At 36.8% G+C, this 26,471-nt stretch overlaps 1 protein-coding gene across 1 annotated transcript in view; it reads left to right on the top strand.

The window, feature by feature from the left end:
- LOC136415230 (protein O-mannosyl-transferase TMTC1-like) overlaps positions 1-26,471 on the top strand; it is a 154,850-nt gene that overhangs the window by 1,903 nt on the left and 126,476 nt on the right. Inside the window, exon 2 of the mRNA XM_066399718.1 lies at positions 18,930-19,268. Coding sequence (XP_066255815.1) covers positions 18,976-19,268 — 293 coding nt within the window. The 5' untranslated portion in view covers positions 18,930-18,975. The remainder of the gene's footprint in view (positions 1-18,929; positions 19,269-26,471) is intronic.

Genomic DNA, 26,471 nt, shown 5'->3' with positions numbered 1-26,471 from the left:
TGCATTGCATTTAACTTCAGCAGCAGCCTAACAATAGTTTATTACTTAACGAGTGCAGAAAGGGGCATTTTATCACGCTCCGATCGCAGTTGACCGACCTATACGAAGCCAATTTCGGGCAGCAATCGAGGGCAGCGAAAACACTGTCGCAAGTGTCAGATATAATATTTTCCCCACGAGTGCTCTTTATTGACTGCTACAAGTGCGGTACAAAGTTTTATCTCGCGCATGTCAGCATCAAATATCCATGAAAAATTTGGACACTGACACGCTCTGATTTGCATTTAGTAAATTTTTGAGCACATATGTACGAGCAAGTGCTGCTTTCGGCTCGCAAAGGCGCGCAGCAAGGTCTTTTCACCATACGCTCGTAGGAAAAAGTCCTTTCGAAGACGACGATTTTTATCGGGCCAGCTGATTTTTAAGTGATCCGGAATGAAAGGCTATCATCTGGGGATCAAGCCTATTGACTGAAAATAAGCTGATAGGGATCAGTTCGAGCCAAATCATAGTTTCCGAATGATATGTCTTAACTCCCGGCTGCCTTCATAAGGTGCTTTGTGGATAACTAACTATGAATTAAGAGCTGACTCTTGAGTTTGAATGCTTTTTAAAATGCATAATGTCGCTATTCTCTACTTAGAGCAAGATGACGGTCATCAAAAAGCATTTTTAACATGGAGTTCCCTGGAGTTTCCATGAGACTCCGTGCGCATAAGAGGCTATACTATCTCCATTTGGTTTTTCCAAGCTCTAGCAATATTATGTTAATGTGTACAGCAAAGCGTGGGTGATTTATTCCAATTTTCTCTGTTCTAAGAGAGCGCTTCTTCGCTGTCGCTAAATGCCCACGTAAATTTTGATTTTGAAATTTTGACGGGCAAATGCAGTCGCAAACGGTCTAGTTCGAATAAAGCCGTACAAACTTTCTATACACTTTTTGTCACCATTATTAACAAGTTGGAGCGAGATGGATTGGCGTCGGCGGCATTAGTGGCGCAATTACGGAATTCAGCTTGTAAAAGTGACACTGACAGTGTGTGTCACCCTGACAGTGCGAGTAACGCTGACACTCTGAGTGACATGTACGGTTTGAGCGACAGTGAACATGACAGAAACTTAAAATATAAAAATCGGAGGTTCACATAGCAACCGGGGGCCCCTACGAAGGAGGACATTATTTTGCACTTGTTATAGAAGAAGATAGGTGATTGCATACATTACTAGATGGGTTGCGCGATAGCTGGGCATTTTGGCGCGGCCAAAACAGGTGGGGCTTCGTCGGTGTTAAATTTGAACGATCTTGGTAACATGCTGTTGCGTTAGAGGAGAAGTGCAGTGCTTGTAAAACATTGACGGAGAAATTGATGAAGCCTCGAAAGTCCACCTTCGTTTAATATTAACGGGAAGGCCTTGAAAATCACAAAAATATCTACAATTAAATAAACATGGTTCAACAATATTTCGGTTAAAACCCTTGCGTGCATCCAATTGATACACTGAATTCATCCAATATTTCACTGAAAATTTTAATTTTATAAACGTTTTCGATAATTTATTCGTGAATATATTACTCGCGATGTAAAAATGATACCAATTCCATATTGGCAAATTAAATTCTCCGCTCAACTTGCACAAACGTTTTATACGAATTGCGAAATCGATTTTGTCATTTTGCATTATAATAGTTTAATACCGCTTGTTTACATGTTAATGAAATATTTGTTATTACTTTTTTACTGACGTTGAAGTTAATGAAAGTTTAATGAACATATTGCGACGAGTGATTGTGATGAATTCGAAATTAATAAATTTAAATATAGGGGTTTTAATGAATTTCTTATTCATAAAGTGACAAATTCCCTGCACACTCAAAGACGAAACCAATTAAATCCAAAGACAGGCACTAAAACAAAAAGCACCGAAAAGGAAAATTGCACTTCCCGCCAACTTTCCGACGCTTATATATTTAATTAACCAATAAATTGGCGGGGCGTATGCCCCAGGTGGGGCCCCCCGAGCCACTAGTAAAACTTTCGTAGTTAACGGTTTCACAGCGTGCTCACTAAAATATGGCCGCCAGATAACTCCTCGGCATATGTCTCGCTTCCGGTTTTACAACGGACAATTTTCACAGTATTAGATGCAATCCTCTTGGTTGTTTAAGGTTCTGGATTTCTTCCTAATCTCCGATTTGGAGGTTCGCTTGCTGTTTAAGAGCCGAATTTAGCATCGGACCTTAAAAGGCTAAAGTTTAATTAAAGTCGGTGAATCCAGGATAAAAAATTCATCGCAGTATTTATTACTTAGTAAAACTATTGCTACAACCGGATATTCTCTTGAAGTAACAATAGCGTACCCCATGCATCCATGAGAAGTCAATATGGTGTTAGAGCCATTTCATTTAAACCCATGCAGTATAGAAAAAGCTTTATACTCCCGCAGAATTGATTATATGCGTGGGTTTATGGTTCGATGCATTAATAAAATGAGGTTTTATTTTCCACATACGAATGAAACTTTTACACCTTTGTGGTGGATTTGTAAAGATAAAAAAAACTCGTTTTATGTGACATCAAATGTTACTTTTTTTCGATACTTTGTAAATCCGTCGGATGTGAAATAGAATCAGTAATAAAAAAAAAAACTTTTTTAGCAAAACGTTAGACTCTGTGCGTGTCTACTTTAACTATTATTCCACTGGCTAAAAAGAGAGGTCATATAAAAAAGTTATAAAGCTACTCTTGCATAAATTTCACTTTAAAAAAACTTCAACTCATTCATGTCGTGAAGTCGTCTGCTTGTTTGCTCTCGTCGCTTCTAACCTTTTCATGAAACGTCATCGCATAGTGGGATTGTTGCCTTTCGCAACAATATTGTTACGAAGGGCGTGTTACGAATATTGTTTGCAATCTGAAGCGGGTAAAGGCATTTTTGGGTTATTTTGAAAGGCTCGTAATTTTAATGGAAAGGGAACAAATTTAAAAAATTGAATTACCTAGTTAGCATCAGTTCGCCAGAATTTCCTTTTTCAGTTTTCGGTACGTGCACTGCGTGATTCGACAAGTATAGGAGCATGACTTATATATCTGAAATTATATTAATTCACACAATTCAAAATTGAGAAAAACCTAACAGCGTAATAAGCCTCTTTAATAATTACCCAACCTACATTATTTACTGTTGAATATGAATAGTTGTACCTGTTAGCGAACCTTTAGCCCTCAAAGCAGGTATATTTTGGGGTCCAAGAATTGAATTGACTAGGAGTGATGGAAAACAGCTGCCGGAGGCCTGGCCTCACTTAATTTAATAATTAAATTTGTTTGGGGCTTGTGGGGTACAGTTGTAATTAAAATTAGTTTAATTTCCGAAAATGTGCCATTTTAGTTCCTAGAATGCGATGTTAAGTCAATTATAAGATAAGATCTACCTATTCGGGAGCACACGTGCCGTTTACAAAGGGGCACTTAAAGAACGGAATGTGATTGATATGTGATGATGCAAGATTCTGAGAAAGGCTTTGTATACTGAGTGCAGCTCTCGCCGAGGGCGAAACCAAAAGTAATTCATGTGGAGTGTCCGTATATATATTATTAGAGAAAATTATCTATCATGTTGTAATCTCCTGAGGGGTTCTATTAAAAGTCCTCATAATTAGATCCTCAGTTACGGAACAAAAATAAAAATACTCTTAATAAAAAGAGATATTGATCTCATTGGACACTTTCACGTCAGAATGAACCAAAAAATGTTTGTTTGGGTCACTGACACTAATTTTTTTAAATATTTTTCTCTTTTCCACTTTGTATAACACAACTGGAAAAACTCGAATGAAAGCTCGATATTGCAGTAAAAACCGAAGTTAATGGGCTTCAAAATAGCGCAAGGCGTAGTCAAATCTGTTTCTCCAGTGTAAAATCGCTTGACATTAAAAGCGACCCAAAAATTTCCTGACCTGGTTGACTGACGATCAGTTTAGTTCAAAGCATTGCTCGAGCAATTCGCGTGTTGTTTATTATTGTATTCGCTCTTGGTGTATTAGGGGTCGATTATTCAACGCGTAGCGACGCTGTAAATAACGTTTTATCCCCTGGCGATTGAAAAAAATTATCTGGCGACACCAACTCTTTTAGCTCTTATTGTTATTTATGTTTAAAATTGGATAAAGTTTTGTGCAAAAACTCCTAACTGAGGCTTGCTTATTCGCATAAAGAATTTCGGTAATCACCAAAACTCATGGACCTGATGGTGTCCCTGGCGAGGTCTCAGTTATCGCGGAGCTCAAGAGCAGTGCAACAATATATTCATGTTACAGTTTTTTATAAAAGTTGGCATAGCGTAACCGCTTGCCGCATTAAACACACAACAAAGGAAACTACATATTACAACTCATACATCAAATCCATTTTTCACTTCGATTGCATTTATGCCATTACAATGCACCGAAATGCAATTGCGTGCAGTGAAGAGGGATATTTCGAATATATTATTTTTAAACCTCTCACCGTATGTTTAGATACACATTCGACTTTTTTGTGAAACTGCTATTAATATGGCGATGACAAGTTCCTTTTTACATCACGTTGAGTGCCCATAAAAGCATGAACTCTATCGGACGCATTAAAGTACAAAACAGCAATTAGAGAGGTAGATTAATATACCAGATAGCGGAAGAAATATGGTAGATAATGCATTTAGCCCTAATGTGGATATTACCCTTATTATTAATGACGATACATGTTATTAGTAGTATTTACACAATGTTTGTGTTAATGCAAATTCCCTGGTCATATATATTAATATGCAGGAAATAAAGCCTTCTGCTACAAGAGCATTTTAATACTATTACCTGCATAAAACTGAAAGCGACATTTAATATGAAATATCTGCCTTGTGTCAGGGAAGTTAATAGACGGGAAGTTAAGAGGCTCTGTTTCAAAATGAGGTTTTATTTTGACTTGTGAAATGCTCTTTGCGGATGTCAGAAAACGAGGAAATGGAGAGGATTGAAACTTGATTGTTTTAGAAGCCCTAGTACTTATACGCGGGGTGATGGCGAAGTTATGATTTTATTACTTATAAAGGAATCAATAGGATGAGGGTAATGATGATGAAGCGCTGGCGTATATCGTCAGCTTCGATTATTAATTTGCACATGTAGAACGACGTACTGTGGGACGCAGAAGAGAGAACACCCCGTAAAAATGGTTTTGCTTAAATCATTTTTGACGTGTACGTTTCTTATACTAACATGACAACATCGCTAAAAAATTAAACAAATTCGATGGCTAAAACTCGAAAAAACCTTATTAATGTGCCGGCCATCCGCCTTGCATTATTCACTCTTGAATGTGTCTAGGAATGGATTTAATGTGATGACCAATGTCCTCGTGAGCAGTCTCATCCCAGACCATCTATACAGCATTACAAAGCGTCACTAGAGTTTGTGGAGGATCGGGTAAATTTGGAATCTTCTACCCACAATATCCCAGACACGTTCGATTGCTGATAGGTCTGGAAATCGAGGTGGCCAAGGTAAAAACTTGATTTCAATTCGTTCGGAAGAAAACCATAGTGAATCGCGCCACATGTGTTCCTGGATTATTTTGTTGAAAAACTGGATTGCAGAGCGTTCTGCGATAGGGCAGAAGATGCTGCTTCAAGACTTCTTGGATGTACCGTTGAGCAGTCATATTGCCTCTGATGAAAACCACAGGTGATCTGTCTCCGTGAGCTATAGTGTCCCACCGCATTATCGCTACAGTTTGGCGTACATGCCTCTGGACTGAAAATTGAACATCCCGTATTTTAACTCGTCGCCTTCTCACCCTTCCCTGACCATCATGGTTCCAAAATCTGGATTTGTAGCTGAAGATTATAGTATCTCATACCAGATCTCATGGCACCTGTTCTCTGCATACCACTGCAATCTATTTTGTCGGTGAAGAACGGTAAGAGGTAGCACAGAACAACGCGTGAACTGCCGAAGAGTTTCACTTCAAAAGCTCGAAATATTGAATAAAACAGGAGAACTGTTTTTCACTCTGATTGACTGCCATGATTCCGATATTGAGCCTCATTTGAGGTCTTAGAATATTGAAAATTCAGGTTGAGGAACATTTCATTTGAGACCCTTTCGAACCAGCTATTTACCGACCACGTAACCTGAAGCTCACCTTGAAATATACGATTAAATAATCGGTTTTCAACACATTGAATTCGATGCAGCTTCTATTAGGTATGTTAAACCGTATCAATTCTATTATTAAACTCAAACTAATTATAGCTTGTAATAATAGAAGTTGGTCTTCTCTGTTACATTCCAGCAGTCTTGCACATTGTGTTTTGTACAAAGGTTTTAGACGAAATTTATTAAAGCAGGTTTATCATTAAGTAAATTTGTGCCGCGTGAGATAAAAAGCAACTAATCAGCCATCGTTCAGATTGTACTAAAACTGTCATCAAATAAACTATATTAACTTTTAAGCCCTAAAATTACCCAAACTGTACTTTCGCGGAACGCAAGGGGGCGGAGTTCCTCCGGCCAAAACTACCAACTTAAATGACTTTATACTTTGTAATGCGATGCAAATTTCCCGGAGCATTAAGGGAAATAGGGGGAACAGGTCAGGTACATCCAAAATAGAAAATTGCACCGAGGGAAAGTTCAGCAAAACACTATTATCCTTGTATACCGGGCGACATTGAATAACGCATATAATTGCATTGTTTGCTGAACCTTCTTTGTTGGTTGTTCAATGAGGTACGGTTTGATACGACAGTAATGATAACCTGAACATGCGACAATACTAATGACGGTAGAACACCTTCATATTCCTTGCGTACGGTTATTAGCCAGTTACAATATGGAAAAGTTTCCTTCAGTGCTATTCGGAAACTTTCCTTGTAATATAAAAATAACGACCCCCGAGAAATTGCTAGAAAAGAATGGGGTTTAAAATTTTACTCGTTTGGAAACTAGTCAGGAACTTCCTGAGCTTGTTGGCAAACAATGAACACATTAACCTATACAGACTCGAACTAGTGAAGATGATTTTGTTGCTCGTTGTGCATTCAAAACTAATTACGGTTTAAAGAGATTAGTAGTAAGAGGGCTCCAGTACGATATTTTGTGATATTCAATAAAACTTCATAATAGATTTATCTTCTGCGATTTATCTCATCTACCAGGATGCCAGAACTACCCTCGGTATAAACCGCTGCACACAGTCAGCAAATAAACTGCTCACTGCTAGCAGTTTCTCTCCATAATATACTGGGATGGTTCCTTTATCGTTCTTAAAAGTGTTCGTCATATCAAGTTCCAAAAGTGCTCGTTGTATCATCACGTCACCGGATGACGGATGCATGGATCAGAACCTCAACCCCATTAGAAATTTCTTGTTTCACACGGATGATGGATGCACGGGTCAAAAACTCAACTTCAAAAGAAATGCTGCATTTTCTAGATTCATACTTGCAATTTCCGGGCGCTTTTTCCTTGACTTTTCCATAAACAATATATCTGTTTCCTATCCCCTTGTGATAGTCAGATTGCCTGGATCTCAGGCTTAACCTCCGGTCTGATGCATCCGTCATCCGACAATACTAATGGGTCACAAGCCTTCACGGCGTCAGATAGAGTTGAATTCATTTTAACTCTTGTTCAGCATTGAAACGGTTATATCCTCGATTCCCAGGTTAATAGCAGCTTTTCGTCATTTTCTAAATTACAGTATATTTCATGCAATTATATTAACTTCTGACGATGATGATGATGATGATGATGATGGTATTTATTTAAAAAATTATGTTGCAATAATATATAATGAAGTAACGTCCGAAAAGAAATATGGAAAATTACTATGAGTATGGATATAGCGTAATAAGTACTAACTCAAACGAGAAAGTACTCCTTTCAACTCCTCTGGAATTGTCTCAATTACTTTTCAATTATCATCCAGGGTGGAAACGCGATGGGTGGCAATTATTACTCACTGGTACTAAAGTGTGTAACACTTTTTCGGCAATTTCGGGATGTCTACACACACCATCTCCGTCTTGTAAGCAAACTCTCTGGAAGTAAATAGGCCTAAATAATAGCAGGAAATTCCGAACTATTGTCTCTTCAATATTCTCTTTCCAGAGGGTAAATTTGCATACTCGGATTACTCTCAGGGGATTTCAAAAGGGTTTTACTATCGATCTCTAGTCTTCTTCATCTCTCTCTAACGTTAGTCAGTTGGATATCTAAATTTTAGTTAAAAAAGCTCGGTGATTTTGAAATTCTTTATTGGAAGCACGAATTTCACTGATGATTTTTCTATCTAATTTTGTTTGTACGTCAGATGTTTCTTTAAATTTGAGTTTATTCAATCTCGTAAAATGTGTAATGGTTACATACCTAACATGTGCGGAAAGTGATAGACGTGCTGACTACAGTTCGAGCATCAACCGAGTTCGGTAAAGAAAATGTTCACATGTGTTAAATACAAAGTTTCTCTTATGAACACATGTGTCTTATCGTGTAGTAAGGAGTTTCACATGCATCCGTGCGGCAGAAATTTACCGCATGCATTTCAGTATCAAGTTTTTTCAAAAACTTTTGAAAGTGAAAGATGTCAGTTTGATTTACGAGCAGTAAAAAGTTTCTAGCGCCCGACAAGTTGTAGGAAGCTACAGGCAATCGGGCAGCCAGGACTGGCATTAATGTGAAAACCCACTATACTGTAAATAAATCCTGGGCCTTACTGCATGGTTACCCGCCGTTTTGCACGACTTGCGATCTTCAACGATCGGGAGGTAGAGGGCGGCGCTGTAGGTATTTTCTGCAGTCCCGAAATCAACGGCATTTATGTGCCATTTCTCGCTTCGATATGGCCATGATCGACCAGAGATGAACCGAGCTGATGATAGTTAAGGACTCGAATCCGGTTTTCGGAGTGTTTCGGTTGATCGTACCTAAACAGGAAAATGGTACTCCTGTCTTTCGAGTTTCCTGTTGTTCTTAGTAATAAACTCTGATAGAGAGGAATCCGTTAAAATGAATTTGTTTCTTTACTTGCGGTATAGAGGATGAGTTTCACTAATACTACCGTGGGTTCCGTTAGTTAGGTCGCCTTAACCCTTTTGTATGTATGTAAGAAAACTTTCCTATTTTCCAACAAGGTCGAGGCACGATCGAGGAGTGGCGAAGTTGTGCATAGCGATAGCGTTAATATTGTTAGTTAAATATTTAGCGGAACTTTAGTTAAGTTATCTCTGTTAGTTCTATGGTGAAAAGAGATGTGAGGGGGTTGCTGTACTCCTATAGGACGCCCATGTGTGTCGCAACCTGGTTAGCAGTATTCTCGCCAATTAAGAGAGTTTTACGATCGTTATCTTTGTGTAATGTTTATATTAGGTGATTGATGTCTAACCGCCCTTCGTCGGCACTAGTGAGAAAGTGCAGCTGCTCTTTGTCGGCATTCGTGACAAAGTACTGACCAAGTACTATCGGTAACGCAGTAATGTCGCAGGTAGTGTCATAAATTAATAATTGCTCTCTAGCCAGGGTACGACACTGTTTTATTACCCCTAGGTTTAGTATTTAAGATCGCTCCGAACCAAAAAGGTTCTTTTTCTTTCGCGTGGCTCATCCGTACCTTTTATCCGTGGAGTAGAGATCAAAATAGTGTATCCATTATTGGAACAAAACTCCAGACAACGATAGTAAACACCTACGTTACCACAGCTGAAGTATTGCGACCATGAAGCCTAGCGGGGAATACGTCTTAAAAAGATCACATTCTCCCACATCAAACCCGAAAGATTTGATTAGCTCTACGTTTATATACGCTAATTGCAGTCATATTAATATTGTCCGGATAAAATAATTTATTATATACGTAGACAAAAACAATATGCCACGTTAGCAAAAGCTTTGGCATGCAAATTTCGAGGGGGATGAAAGTGTGCACTGGACGGGCACCATGTTAATAAAATTGCGACCCGCATTGTCAGAGCACAACAATGGGGCTCGCTTTTGTACGAACCGATCTCACTACGTGCCTTAATCTATTTTCGAGTTAATGCTTTCGTTGCAAAATTGTCTTCATTCTAAAGAGGATTTCTTCAGCTAAAAGATTAACCCTAACACTATTACAATCCCTCTGAAATTTGAGAGGCAACATCAATCATTGCATTTGGCTCGCGCACTTTTTTGCAAACAAAAAGCTTTCAGCCTGCTCGAATTTTTCATCGCCGAAATCCCAGTTTTGAAAGGGCTCTAAAATTTAAACAACATAATCCCTTGGTACATGACGTGCGTTTGTTTATCCGACTACAATGTAACTGTGATTGCACTGTATTACAGTGGAGAAGAAAGGTTATGAGCCCGCAATGCTTTCAGAGCTTTAAATCGGCTAGTGATGGTAGTTTATGACAGAATTCTTATTGGGAACGTGACCCTATTTCGCACGAGGAGATAATCGACATTGTTCGGCTGATAAGCCGGAATTTCAGTAGGATTTCGAAAAAACGTGAAGCTGTTCCATAACGTTGATTGCCGAAGCTGAAATATATATAATAACTGATAATAGCGGGACGTAGTAACTGATTGCACAGTTGCCGACTAAAATTACATCTTCGAATTATTGCGAATGTCTCCATTGAAAATCCATTTTTAATGGTATACAGGGTGAAATGAAAAGGACTGCGTCACTAGAAAATTACAATGTCCAGGGTATGTGAATAACAAAGGGCCGCATGCTGTATCTCGGAAACGGCTTTAAGGAAGGTTTTACGAGAGAAGAGGGAAACACAATTATTATTGAGTTCAAGTCCCCATTCCTCCACCCAGTCGTATCTGAGTGCATTTGTCAGAACATGACTTGCTAGGTCGGGTTTATTAAGTGAATTTTCTTCAGATCTCTTGTAGTGTCAAGCAGTGTGTTTGTTAACGTTCTAGAAGCCTGACCAAAGTGGCGCAGCTTACATGATTTGGAATGGAAAATCTCAATAATTATACTGTCTAGCGTATTGCAATCTATAGCCAGTGTTCAGTTAGCAATCGCTGAGCCTAATTGTTGCTGTTATTACGGAATTGCAGATGGATGCTGCGGAATTTAAGTGAAATAGATGTTCCGGAAACATCCACTTTAGATGTTTTAGCCATTCCAATCGTACCATGAACGTATCATCACGGATCGCGGTATGCAGAAAAGTTACGGAATTGAATCCTCATTACTTGGAGTCAACGCTGTGGCTACTTCAAGAAAAAAAAGGATGGTGAAAAACTACTTGCCTCACAGCATTTCCTCAATTCATAGTTGATATGTCAAACCTATGAATCTGCGGCACATGCAAGAAGTTACTGTGTCTATTGAAAATACGACTGCAAATTGTTACAGGAAAGAAGGTGAGTGGCCTACAAGGGTAAAAGCTCCTTGGTCCAAAAATTTCTGCAAAAACGATTGGGACAGGAAATCATTAGAGATTGAGTAATTGGTACTATCTGGCATTGCAACTGTTGGTCGCAAAAATTGTGGAAGACTTGCTAGATGACCGAATTCTGAAGGCTGATGGCTGGGAAGTAGCTTGAAGAATCAGTACGCTGCTGATCAGTACTGTTAAGATCGGTGTCTTATTAGACTTAAGTCAACGTGGCATCTGAGTCATCCGGCAAGGAGCGTTATTTAATTATGTTTTTACTTAGGTATCTGCCGTCATATATAAACACCCTTTTTTAGACATTTAGCTGACGCATCATTTTTGCTCGTATTAAATCAATATTTTTGTAGCACGTAAATTACTAGTTATTTTACCAATAATCCTTGGCCATAGTTAGGAAGGTTATTGGTTATTCCTGCACGAAACTGCGTATGTACTCAGGGTGGTCTGAGGGTAATTTTTCAGTCTATACCTATTTTGGTGGCCCCTTTCCTAAAGCATATCACCTTGACCCTATGAGAAGGATCATACGCATTTCTGGTCCCTTATTCCGGACCAGACGACACCAAGCACATCTTTAGACGTCATTTTTTTAAATTTACATTTTTCCTACCAATTGTATTCAATTAAATAAATTGCTTTTAAAGTATTTTTAAATTGCTTGAAAGGAAATCAAAGAGGTATTGAAAAAACCAGAGTGAATCGTATTTTCTTCAGTTATTTGATGATGCGGGTCATCGGGGAGTTTTAGAAATTATGTGCGCTCATTACGCACATAAGTAAGATATTTTCATCTAGTTTAAATCTGTTTCCTTTAAGTGCGGCAATTCTATCATTTTCATAAGGCATTTTTTCCCAGAAAATGCAGAAAAATATGTTAAAAACCTTCAATATCATTTTCGCTAACCGTCAGCGTTTCATATCAAAACTCCAATTTCTAGGATGACGGGTCGAGTGACGTAAAAAGCAATTACTGGTGGTGATTTTTTTATAAAATTAAACCGGCTCGAGCTTAAAAAAAAACTAACGGAAAACTCGTTGTTAATAATTATTGCACGGTACGAACGTCGAACGTATGAATAATTCGTTTCGTCACTACCGGAAAAATATATAAAAATAGAGAAATAATAGTAATCGAATTCCGTAAATTTGACTGCCACTGGACAGGCAATATTGCTATGAATGTTTTATCATGCTTTAAAAAGTTGCAATGCCATAATTTATAATATATTTTATGTTTTATTAATGTGCCAACAAAATAGCTGTGAATAATAATTATTTAATGAGAACACTGTGATTGACTGCAATAATAATTTCAATTTCTGTTGATTGAGTTTGTTGTCAAAACAGCGGATTACAATTTAGTTTAAAATCATTCTATCAAAATTGCATTTCATTATAAAATAATTGCCAGCAAATCGAAAGAACACAGGTATGTTACAGGGTGACGGAAAAGTTCCCGTCCTTTTGTTGTGAGAAGTTTTTAGCGTTGATATGGTCAAGTCTGGGTATTTTTGATGTTTTTATTGAGTTCTACATGTAATTTTAGTTTATTATGTATACTAGTTATGTGCCTGCTTTCAGTTGTTCTAGCGTCATGCCTCGTGGGAACGAACGTATCGCTGTAGTGAAGTTACACGAAAACAGAATGAAAACGGCTGACATAATTCGCACGACTGGTTTCAAAAAACGAACGGTCTACGATGCGGTAAAATGTTACAAAGAGACGAAAGGGACGACAGACCGTCCATGTAGCGGTCGTCAAAATACCGGTAGGAGTATTGCCAGAGGTAGTACTGTCGAATGCCAAATTCCGAACGTTCATTATGAAAAATGGCAAAAGAGCTCGGTATCAGCCAAGAGAATGCCCGCAATATTATCAAAAAGAAGCTAAAACTGTAGAGTTACAAAATCACTCGCGTCCATTTTCTTAATAAAGCGATGGAGACGAAGCGACTGGCGAATACTCGCCGAATGCTACGTCAAATCAACTGTGGAAGATTCTCACGGTTGAACCAACAGCTGAAATCATCGCCAGCTACCACAGAAGAACCAACGGAAGACGGCGTCTGCAAAAATAATTGGTCGCAGCCATATTTTAATCTCGAGGAGTAGCGGGATTATCACATGCACCACTGAGAACCACTATATTTTTATTTATACAGTAGTGGAAAAATGTAGAGCAACTTTTAAAAAATTAATATAATTAGAGTTGTAATAGTTATAAATATTTAAATGTAGGTTCAATATGAAGCCAGTGTATGTCCAAATACTTCTACAAAAAAATTTAAAAAAAAAATTTTTTTATGTAATTTTATATTAACAATAGTATTTTTTGGTGGAAAGAAGTAGAGCTACTTATCAACTTATAGCAAATATTTGCCTTAAAATTTATCAAAACAACAATTTATATTAAAAAATGTTAATATTTTATAAAATATCCATTATTTTTAATTACAGCATCGCATCTTTTCGCCATAGACCTTACTAATTTGGTCAGGATGACTGGATCCATGCTTGTTCATGCGTCTTTTAAAGCAGTGAACAGTTCGTCTTGATTCCTATAGGTCCTATCTCTAATTTTCCGATCTAAGATTTTCCAGAGGTTCTCAATAGGATTTAGATCGGGGGATTGCAAAGGTCATTCCAAAACGCGTATTCCTTCTCTCCTGAACCATTCTTTCACATATTTAGACGTGTGTTTTGGATCGTTATCCTGTTGGAAAATGTGTCTTAAGGGCATAACATCGTCCGCATATGGCACCATTTGATTCTCTAAGATTTCCTTATATTCAAATCTATTCATATGACCATCTATTTTATAAAGGAGGCCAACACCACAGCCCGAAAAACAACCCCATACCATTACCGACCCACCTCGGTGCTTCACTGTGAGACAGGTGTATTTCGGATTGAGTCTTTCATTTTTAGGACGCCTCACGTAGGTGATACCATCACTATGAAATAAGCAAAACTTTGATTCGTCACTCCAGATTACTTTTTTCCAGTCCTGTTCTGTCCAATGACAATGTTGTCGCGCAAAATTAAGTCGGGCATGTCTATTTCTTTTGGATAAAAGTGGTTTTTTGGCTGGTCTTCTTCCAAATAAATTACCTTCAAGTAACCTGTTTCTTACTCTTCTAGATGTTACTTCAACACCGAGCTCATCAAAAATACGGCCCTTAATTTTGTTCGATCCTAGAAATGGTTCATTCTTCGCAATTTTTAAAAGTTGTTTATCTTAATAACGATTGGTTTTTCTGGGTCTGCCACACTCCTTTTTTACATCAATATTCCCGGACACTCGATATTGTCGGATAATTCGACAAACAATGGATTTGTTTAAATTAAATGTTTTTGCAATATTTTCTTGCTTTTGGCCACTTTTATACAAATTAACAACACATTCTTGTATTTCCACTGATAAATGTTTGCCTCGAGGCATTTTGACCAACGATATACCACGGATGAAATAAATTTTAAGGCAAATATTTGCTATAAGTTGATAAGTTGCTCTACTTTTTTCCACCAAAAAATACTATTGTTAATATAAAATTCCACAAAAAAATAAAAATAAAGATTTTTTTTGTAGAAGTATTTGGACATACACTGGCTTCATATTGAACCTACATTTAAATATTTATAACTATTACAACTCTAATTATATTAATTTTTCAAAAGTTGCTCTACATTTTTCCACTACTGTATGTGCATAACTTTTTTTTTGCTTAATGTTAATGATATCGATTTAATAGACGTTATTGTTCGTTAATTATGCGAATGTATTCGTTTAAGCGATATTCCAGTACTGTTGGAATATTTAAAAAAGTGTCGGAATGTTTGTGTCACCCTGTATATTCTTATTAACTAATTAAGTCAATAATTCAGATTTCGCGAAATCGGTCTAGAAAAAAGGAGTATTTTCAACTCAAAGCATATATTTTGATTTTTTTGAATTACGCTTTCCCCCCTTATCATATGGCCAGTTGGGAGAGCTCGTCTTCATTCACTTCGGTACAGAGCATCTAGAGAAACTCTGCATGTAACTCCTTTACATAGTAGTAGCATGACTTAAACACAAATTACTGAAATACAAAAATGGTCCACTTGCATTTTTAAAATATAACCCAACTTAGTTTTATATCCTTTTAAGTACACACGAAGGATAACGACAAGGATAGCGTCCATTAAACAGTGCTCTTTATGGTTTACTGCCTCCGGGTAATGAGTTTTTGTTTGCGTCCGCGAGCACTTTTACATTGCGAGATTCATTATGGAAATAACTTCATTTACGAGTACGATGTGTGTAAAGAACTGTAGTTTTTGCACGTAAATTAAATTTCTAGTTCCCAATTTTCCGAAACAAACACTAAATAAAAACGATAAATCAGTCGGTTGTCTATGTTAACAGCGACAGCATCAGCAGCAACAACAGCGGCACCAATAGGAATTAAATGGAACTGCGTTCTAATGCCGCTCTTTCGGTTCAATAAAAATCCCAGTGCTAACTGCACACTAAAAACAAAGAAAAACCGAAACTAATCCGCAAAATAACCTCGAATGGAACAAAAACGGGGAAAGGTATCGCGTGGTCTTCCCATGGAAAAAGCTATTTCGATAAAACGAGAGGGCGCTCGTGTTGCCGAAACAGCGGCGTTTTCGTTGGCGGGCTCATTATTTTAATGCAGATGGAAATAAAATTAAACTAGCTGCATTGAAATTAGTTTTGTTACGCTTTTACGTTACCAGGATTATGTTTGCGTTTTAATGCTTGTTGCCCGATTTTATTTTTACCGACATAATTTACAACCGGCAATTATATCGCGCTAGTTATGTACAGTCTTGGAATGAAGCGATTAACCGGAAAATTAATTACGAACGCTTAGTTCTTGTACTTGGAGATCACAATGGCGGTTGGTACGCCATTTACATGAAGGCGAATCCCACCATCCGAGGACATCACAACAATATTAATCGCGTATGCGAAGAATTTATCATTTTACACTGCGTTCTGCACAAAACATCAAATGATATTTATTTATTATTTATGCAAGAAGGACACTATGTGCAAACCCTGAATATCAATATCACCTCCAACGCGATTTTTTAACGAGAAGGCTGCAATTCTAGGGAATTCTACATTTTCTCTCGCTTCGCAAATAATAATTTGCATATCAAAGTGATGAAGGTTGCGAATTTTATAACACGAAAATTGCGAGTGCTAATGAAAACACTAAATTAGTAAAATTAAATCGAATTAAGTCCTTCATTGTCACGTTATGAAGAGATTATTCAGCACTAATTATTGCTATGGTTATTTACACTTTATGTATAAAACTTTTAATATGTGCGGTTTGCAAAGAATTATGCTTCAGTTTTAATGCCCTATTTTATTTTTACCGACATAATTTACAGTCGGCAATTATATCGCGCTAGTTATGTATAGCCTTGGAATCGAGCGATTAACTAGAAAATTAATTACGAACGCTTAGTTCTTGTACTTGGAGATAAGAATGGCGGTTGGTATGCTATTTATGTAAAGGTGATATATACGGGCTTGGTGACGTATTGGAGTTCTAAAAGCATCACCCAAGCATATCAGTATGACATTAATTAATTGTCCATATGAGAAATTTGTCGTTTTATACCTCACTCCGCACAACAGAATATCAAATCATATTTGTTTCTTATTTATGCAAGAAAGATATTTCATACAAAGTCTGCATATCAATATTACCTTCAACGCAATTTTGTAACGACAATTCTGCTGTTCTAGGGAGTTCTGCATTTTTTCTCTCACGGCAAATAATATTTTGAATATAAAAGTGATGAAGGGGACGAATTTTACAACATGAAAATTGCTCATTTTAACAAAAACACCAAATTAGTAAAATTAAATCGAATTAAGTCTTTCATTGTTATGTTATGAATGAATGGTAATTATTGCTATTGTTATTTGCCCTTTCTTTATAAGACCTTCAATACGTTTTTTCTCTACTATTAGCAATGAAAGCAATCATTATTGAGGGTGCTAAATGACTGTGACCTCAGTTTTCACGCTTTATTTTTTATAAACAGATAAATAAGAGATTAACAGTGACACGTATATAGGTCATTATTCACTTAACGAGCTAACTGTCGCTTTGCTTATCATTGCTGTGGGACTGAATATCAAATGAAACGGCACCGCTGATGTCTTGATTCAAGATGCGTTACTTCTTTATTTGTTTTTATTATTCAATTTAAACTGATTTTAAGTAAGTTTATCATAATTTTATAAAATCTTATTAAATCTAGTAGCGAAAAAAGTCATATATACAACGTTGTTGTGCGATACTTATGGCCCTCACGTCTTAGATTTAAACTTGACGTTCGAAGCATAATAATGCACTTCATAGCCTTGGTGTATAATATAGTATTAGAGTATGTAATAAAATTTTGCATCATTCGCAATATCTTGTTAACTTTATATCAGAATTTTATGGCATTTTGTATGCTTGGGCATGAAATTATATTTGATCAAATAACGAATTGTTACCACGCTTTAGAATGTTTTTCTGAAAGTTGATGTTGACCTATTTACAATCAAAATAATATTATATGCACTTCTTTGATTAAATGCGCTTAAAAATTAACAGACGTTATTTCTACTTTGCAGGTCGTTGCCAAGAGCGACGGGTGTTATTGTAAATTTACGGCCCCCTGCTGTGAGTGACGGACCATAAAAATAAAACAACAGCCGCTGGTCGTAAGCTCATTGTTTCCGCCATGGAAACTAAGATGAAAACATATAGTTTCGATTCGTTTATGCGTTAAATTACAAAGAGGGAACTTCTAAGTAAACCAGGTCTGCGGCCGTTCTAGTTGTTTCAATTGATTATTACAGGTAGTGTCGGTGACATATTCAAATGACGGTATACACCCAAAATTTAGAATTCATGCACGTAGTGTATCATACAAAAAATACGTAGAATTTTACGGAGAATATGACTTAAAAAGTGAGTTACCTAGTTTAGAGAAATGCACGTGTATACTCCATCCTAATTTAGAGCCACCCTGTATAATTAAAAGTGCGTGCAAAAATTAGTGTCTTTGCAGCAACAAAACTTTTATATTAAAGTTTCTCTTTAGGGGGGACTCGTCTCGCTGAATAACTTTGTACTCCCCCCTCACTCCATTCTTCGATTTGACGCTTAAAGAGTCGATTCACTATATTGGCGGGAAATTTACGAATCTCAATTAATCTAAAATAACTTTGAATATGTAACTAAAACACACCAGCAGCTAATAAATCCGTGATTCTTTCTCTACCAGTATATCAATGTCAGCCAAACTCTTTGTTGACAATGCTAAAGCTCTGAACGGGGTTCGTGACAATATTTCACACAGTCGGATAATCGACTTTCTATACCGAGGTAAAGAAAAGATTATTTCAAATTGGAGAAATTATTAGGGTGACTTCGTGATTTATCCTCAAAATTTATTTTTCGTTACAGATTCCATACAAGAAATGGAACAAGGGAAGCAAAGTCCAATGACAAAATGAAGAGGAAGCAAACCCATACCACCCCCACCCAGGTTAGTGCAGACTATACTAAAAAATCCCCCTCCTCATGGCCGATTTATGGAGTGGTGGGGACATTGGCAGTGACGTGTTATCTGAATGGGATTGACGGTGACTTTGTGCATGATGACATCCCAGCAGTGATATTGAACAGAGACGTGCTAGCCCAAAACCCTTTGAAAAGTGTCTTTGAAAATGATTTTTGGGGCACGCCAATGGCGGACGAGGACAGTCACAAGAGTTACAGACCTTTAACAGTATTAACATTCAGGTTAGTGTGTAAAAGTTGGCCGATAAATTACAATAATCACGTAGAATTGTTTGCATAACCCTACGTAGGTTATGCAATTTGCATAACGTAATTTTATGTTTGTGTGGTTGATGTATATGCGGAGACGTTGGGAGTGGCGTTTGTTAATGAGAGGAATGCGGCGAAGCATTCACATAACTAACGCTGAATTGGAGTTAAAAATACCATTTCATGCACAAATATGCACGTCGTCTTATTATTCAACCAATTATAATAATCAGGCTTTGAGTGGTAAAATAATAACCATGTGAATTAAAGCAATGTTAATATTGGTTTATTTTTACGAAATCTCTGAAATGGAGGAATGTGTATTTTGCAATCGAAACTCCAGTGGGCGGTAATAAATCTGCATTTTAATATATCGAAGGTGAATAATATGTATTTAATTTAAATTTGTAAATTTGTGAACATGTCAAAAGCATTAGGCAAATATTTGATTTTATTTCTGGATAAAATGTGCAGATATTTATTAAAAAAACGAGCATGAAATTGTTATATGGGGTTATTTGATCGAATGAGAATTATTATTAAATTGTTAGTCAATGTATATCTTAATGAAATAATGACTAAATCATACGAGTACGAAATGCGATTAAAATAATTTTTTGTTGAGTGCCGTAAGTCACATTCGCAAAAATGTTTTTTGTTCAAGTTGCGTACGGTATTTTTGCTACGGTTTCAACAATTTACAATAAATAAAATGGCAGCGACACAAATGTCAGTCTCTGTCAGCGTGAATGACAGTGTCTGTCAATGTCGACGAGTCAAAAATTCTATATAGAGGTCGCAAACACATTTGCTTCGTGAAATACTTCTTCGAATTCAACTCGCACATGGAAATTTGGAGATAATTTTCAAATCAGAAAAAGCACTCATTTCATTCCAAAACGAATTTACAAGTATAGTCCTGAAATTAACCGATAATTCCCAATGCGCTTGTTATAAAGCGTGATCGTTAAAAAAACTCCAAGCAGGCGCTGAAATATTAGGGGCGTGTCTTGAGCAAATTCGTCAGCTGTTATGTATTTGTCAGATGTTTCATGGTAAATAGCAAATAGCTTAATCAACGTCCTACGTTTCTGGTGTGCCGCCTACTGCTAACCATTAAAAAAAAATTCAAGTAGGCGTTGGAATATCAGAACTTTAGCTTGAAATGCTATCTATTATCAATATCAGATATTGGATGGCATGGCATATGGAGATGGATGGCAGATAGTAAATGGTTCATTTAATGCCTTGCATTTAGAATTCACCGCCTACTACGAGTTTTTTTCTAAATCATCTTTATCATTCAAATTTCAGTCATTATACTTTTTCTTCAATAAAATGTCGTTTAAACAATTGTTTTCAACACTTTAGATTGATCCTCAAAACGACGTGTAATGTATGAATGCTAGATTTTGGTTTGGTTTTTCCCAACTTGGCGCAATTTTTATTTACATGGCTCACTTTTTTGTATTTTTATAATCTAAGCTTGTGTGACTTACCTTTCTTCTGCATTTGAAAATTCCCCGTTTTTGTCATTAATTTTAATGGTTTTAAAATTATTTTAGATGTTTACCTTCATCAACATTTACATGCTCTTTATAATAATTAATTATTTAAAGATACATTAATTAAATTTTTTTTAAAAATTGACATATCCCCCAAATTTTTGTTCTCAGATTCCTATTCAGTGTTGGTTTTAGTGTTTCTATTAAGACCTTGTTAAAATCTTGTAAAAATCAATACATTTCTGTTGAAAACAATTAGCTACGAGACGAACTTTTTATTGGGCACATTCACGAAACAGCAGCGCTACAGTGCTTTATCGCAGCCGTTGCGTTTTGCTGTGACGTTAACTTAAAACGGCAAAGACTATTACAATAGTAAGCTGTAATTTTTTAACTTGTAGTTTTGACAAGAGCACATTCACACACCTCTTCTCTATTTGCCTCAATTGCCTACTCACTTACTTCTTCATCTTATTCAGCATCAAAATCTCATTAAATGACTGTTTCACGATGTGCGCTAATTATTTGATTTTTCTCATTTCGGTTTCTGCACAGTCATACCAATATTTAAAGTAGATTTTCATTTGGAATTTACAATGTTTTAGATACAACAACAATGATTGAACTTTCAGTGATTTTCTATAATTTTCTGTAACGTTCCAAATAATTACATTACATCCCTCTCTATTGCCATGAAAAGGAAATCAATTACCAACATTGCCCTATACTGTTCGAGAGTACCTTAAATTCGCTCAGTGTATTTCCATTCGGAAAATGTACCATTTAACATGCTAATAAAGTCACGAAAGGGAAGAAGCCTCCCCAATGGAGGGCGCTGTAATCTGATAAACCCTATATTTTACATAAGTTAACACAATCATCTTTCCATTCGTCAAAGACGGTTTAAAAAAGGGTCGGAATGGAAAATTTATGTTGTTTTCCCACGAAAAATGCATCAGATTAAATAAATTTCCTGCGTTCTGTGAACCAAAATAAACAAGATTAAAGTATTGGTATTGATTATTCCCGTATTAAACTGAATAAGCAGACTAATAGTGAATTATTTTACTCTGTTTCATTAATAAATAATAATAAATTTGTAATTCATCCATCATAAACCCAAAACCCATCAATTTGAGGATCTGTTCCATGTTGCGTTGCGAAAGATACCTATAGAGTGTGTTTCTTGACCTGTTTAAAGCTTTTGACGCATAGAATTCCAATAGGAAAACTAGACGACATTGACACAAGAGCTATAGCTGTTACCTCAAAATTTAGCTTATCATCAGATGATACTTTCGTGATTGAGCTCGGAGAATTATTCCAGTATTCCATATCATATATACAGAAACTTATTTGAGCTGGTTCTCCAGGAATCCCCTTTATGGCTGTATTTAATCAAAAATACAACACACATCCTTCAAAGTCGTTTGAGTTGGGCCAGTGGAATTAATGACCGGCCAGGGGCTACATAAAACACAGACTAAATAAAGTAGGGGACAAGAGGGCAAATGAGTATTCTCTAGACCCTCTTGGCCTCAGGTAATGTTTTTGTGACCCGGTCTGGACGTCAAAAAGGAGGCGCAGAGGGAACCGGATCTGACTTTTACAACGGTTTCATTATTTATTCCATGCTGGTACAATTAGCTCTAGATCACCCTTTAAGAGATATCAATCATCAGCCTGAAAGAGGAAACTTTCCGGAAAGCTTTCGAGTGTTTGTCTAATAAATTTATAGCTTGTCCATGAAACATCCTTCTCCCGGTATCGACACTTTTGGAGAGATTTATCGTTGTAGCGACCGCACGTTTTGTATTTGTCCGGTTTGTCCATGAAAAATCAACGTTCCAAATGGATATATCGTTTATTTTCTTCTCTGTGCTTATACCTTTCGAATCGTATACCTATTCGATTTGTTTGCCTATGCGGTTGTGAAACTAAGACATGTTATAGTTATTTGCCCAACAAGTGTGGAAACAGATGTTTGGCGTACATTGATTTTTTTCTTTCGTGCATGCGAGTATCATATTTTTCCTATGAGCGCATGTGTTACTTTAAGTGAAGAGCTTTGAGTCACAGATGAGTGCGAACATTTTTTCTCAGTACATAACACCGTTTATTTCAGTGGAGTACAAAAAAATATGAAAAATTAATTCGTTTAATTTTTAACGGAATTTCGCAGCACCCGCTATAGTGGTGATTTGCAATGAGTTGGACACCAGGATATTCGGTAAAATAAGTTTTTTCATATACGTACTAGTCGGTAAAAATCCCATATGTGACGACTCTGTGCGAAATAACTAGAAGCTCCAATATCGGTCCAATTTATGGCCAAGCAACCGAACCGGTCTGTATCAGACAAACCGGATTTAGTAAATACATATTAAATTTCCATTAATTGCAAATTACAAATTTTAGTTCATGACTTAGATATTAATAATAATTTCAAAAATTCATAATTAAACATTCGTAATATGTAGTTATTATTATTATTATTATTATTGTGATCTGATTTATAGATAATTTATATTAAAGAAGTTACGTGGAAATGAATTTTGCGAGTAATTATTAGTGATAAGTAATTAAAATATTCATTATTAATAATATTGAACAATGTGAGGTTCGGAAAGGGCAAACTAATGTTCAGCAAAAGCTGGAAGCCCAAAAACTCGTTCTTGATCAATCAATTTTGATGCAACGTGTTACACAATATTTAGAGGTAACACTGAATGCGAATAACGTAGTTCTTGAAAGTACCTGGTTTCGCATGGTCCTGTATGTAAATTTTACATCCTCATATCCACTGCTTCCAAAGTTGCTATGCTGGAAGGTATCCTATTTTTTAAGTATCACTCAATATATTTTCACGCTTTTCGACTGAATGGCATCGAGCGAAAATCTTCGAAACTCGTGGAAGTCCCATTTCGCCTACCTCCCACATACAAATACGACCTATAAGTCATAATCCAGCGACGCTTCCCTACATCCCTATTAAAACTTTAAACACTCTTACGATTCTTCCGCTTTTCTGTCTATTTTATCGCACGATTTTTCTATATTCCAAACTCGTCAAGAGACCCTCTTTTTACCCAAAAATCGATTCAGCCAATCAAGCTTTGTGATAACAAGCCGTTGAATAATAGGTCAATAATGACACGTATATGGCTCATTATTGACCTAGCTAGTTAATGGGCCACAATGTCATTGTCACCTCATTGTTGTTTTAATTGTGGATGCTATCGGAATGTTATGATGTTATGATTCAAGGCGTGTTGTCTTTTTGCATTTCGGATTTATTTTATGCTGAATTTTGGTGAGGTTGCAGGGTGACTGAGAAGTTGTCGCACTCTCATTCTGGCTTTATTTGGCAGTATTCCCTACCTACTGTGCACAAACAGATTATTAAATTACACTTGATGACGTTAGTAGTGGGGGATAGTGCCAGCATGTTAACAAGCGAGGCGAGAGTTTACGGCCGAGCGGCCGGCAAGGTTAGTAATTTCGGCGAGCGAACATGCCTCACCTTCGAGTTCTGGGCAATGATTTTTCTTGGGCCCACTGCTGTTCTATCATGAACGTACCGAAACGTGAATTGTGCCACTCTCAAGAGATTTGTTTCGTTTCCGTTCCGAAGTCCTGAACGACATAGTTGCAATGAAAATCGACAAATCAGCTGCTGACTATACGTAATAATATTACGTAACAGTGTCGAGAGTCAACACACCGCATTGCCAGTAATTGCTATTTTTTCGCTATGGGTCGTTCTAGCGTTGTTATTTACTGACAAAGGACCAGGAAAAAATGGCATTTCCCAGGGTGTCCTAGGGCTGCAGAGAAAACGTGAAGCACACTCAAAAGCGATATTTTTCCTATTGTGTTGTTTCAACATAAAACATGAAAACTCAACGGTTTTAAAACTTTATTTACATGTATGCGTAAGCAAATTAAACAAGGTTAAAACTTGTGTTATTGTCATAGATTAACCACGAATAATGCACGGTATTATAATATATTTACGCAAAATAGTTCCAGAGCGGAATTAATTCCGACAGACCATAAATATGAAAAGTTTTTGGCACAGGAAACTATGCAAATGGAGAACGTGGAAAACGGGAAACGTTTTATCAAGTATGTGGAATTATTAACTGGAACAAAAATATTCTGCCAGACTAAAAAACGCGCCATTATTCATTCTAATTTAGTGGTTCGGAGTCATACTTTTTATTGCCTTTTTAAAATTTCAAAATTGTCAATTTTATACTGGAGGTTTTAATTTAATCAGCCCTCCATTCGGGGGCTCCACCAATGACAGTGCAGTTAAAGCACTTGAAATTTATTAGGAAGTTTCGTGATTTACGCTGACAACTTTCCCTGCGTTAAAGTTTGTGTTGCAAACTTTAAAAATGAAAAGCACACTCTCGCAATCGCTCGCTTTTACTTCGAGGACGATTTTCCGTCTGTTCTGAAACCTCAAAAAGGCTAAAAACTTAATCTCAACTACATAAGTGTACATTAAAACTTAAGAGGCGAGTTCGAAGTTTCGCTCAGGCCGGCTGTTTTCCTTTTTGGATGTTAAAACTTCAACGGATAGTTCCTCTTGCTAGCCGGCAAAAGGATTTAAGTGCTACGTATACGAAGAGCTCTAATACCGGACATGGTTTTTAGATTTTTAAGCTGGAAATGGCCTTTGAGTCGCTGTTAGCAGAGCTGCCTTCAGTGGTCGTTTCCTATTTTTAAACGTTCTAAATTTCTTGGAAAAGTATTGGCAACACATACACGTTCCAGATATTTCCGACAGTTTAATTTACATATTTATAAGTCGGTATTGCTTTTGACTTTTCGGGGGACTGGAGTATATGGAAATTGCTAAAGAATTGCATAAAATTTCCATTTGTTATCATTGAGTTATTGCAATTCGGTGGTTTCACAGAAGACATAAATCATAGGTAATGTTGACTTCCCCAGTTGATACACATTTTTAGATTTTGTAGATGCGAGTGAAATAATTTAATATCCGAACTGCTTATCAAAACACCCGGAGCGGCATACTTTTATGTCGTTTTTAAGAACTCATATTCCGAACATTTTCAAGAACAAAGAAGCTTCTGAGGCTCCGTTACTTCTAGAACCAGCGACGCGCGCTGATATTAAAATAAAAATGTTTTCTCAGTGTCATCCAGGAGTAATGAAAAATGCCATGCAAAATCGTATATTTTCAGCCCTGTGCGTGTGATAACTACGATTATTTCATCAAAAAGAACTCCAACTTAATTTTTCCAACTTACTGGAGCCACCCCGAGCAGTAGTTCCATATGCATTTTCCATTGGAATAGAGCAAAATCAGCGCTCTTTGTCTTCTGGAAATTCCTATTCCACAACTGAAGCTATATCTCGCAGTTCAGCTCCAATAGCACCATCCGGTATAATAGTGGAGTTATCGGCAAAGGTGCCCCACGAATTGATGTAATAAAATCGGGAAACTCGTTAATGTATATCACAAAGGGCAATGGACCAAATAGTTTAATCAGTTGTCCAACGTAGTCAGTAATATAGTGGAATTTCCGTTGGGGATGGTTGGGGATACACTTAGAATACTGGGACATGGGAATAAGGGCCAGCAAAAGTGTGATTTAATGTCGGCAAAGTGCCAGCCTAAAGAAGGAACCTAAGG

This window comes from Euwallacea similis, chromosome 19 (assembly GCF_039881205.1).
Source record: "Euwallacea similis isolate ESF13 chromosome 19, ESF131.1, whole genome shotgun sequence".
Taxonomy (NCBI): Eukaryota; Metazoa; Arthropoda; class Insecta; order Coleoptera; family Curculionidae; genus Euwallacea; species Euwallacea similis.
The sequence above is the reverse complement of the archived record's forward strand: the minus strand, read 5'-3'. Positions and strand labels throughout refer to the sequence as shown.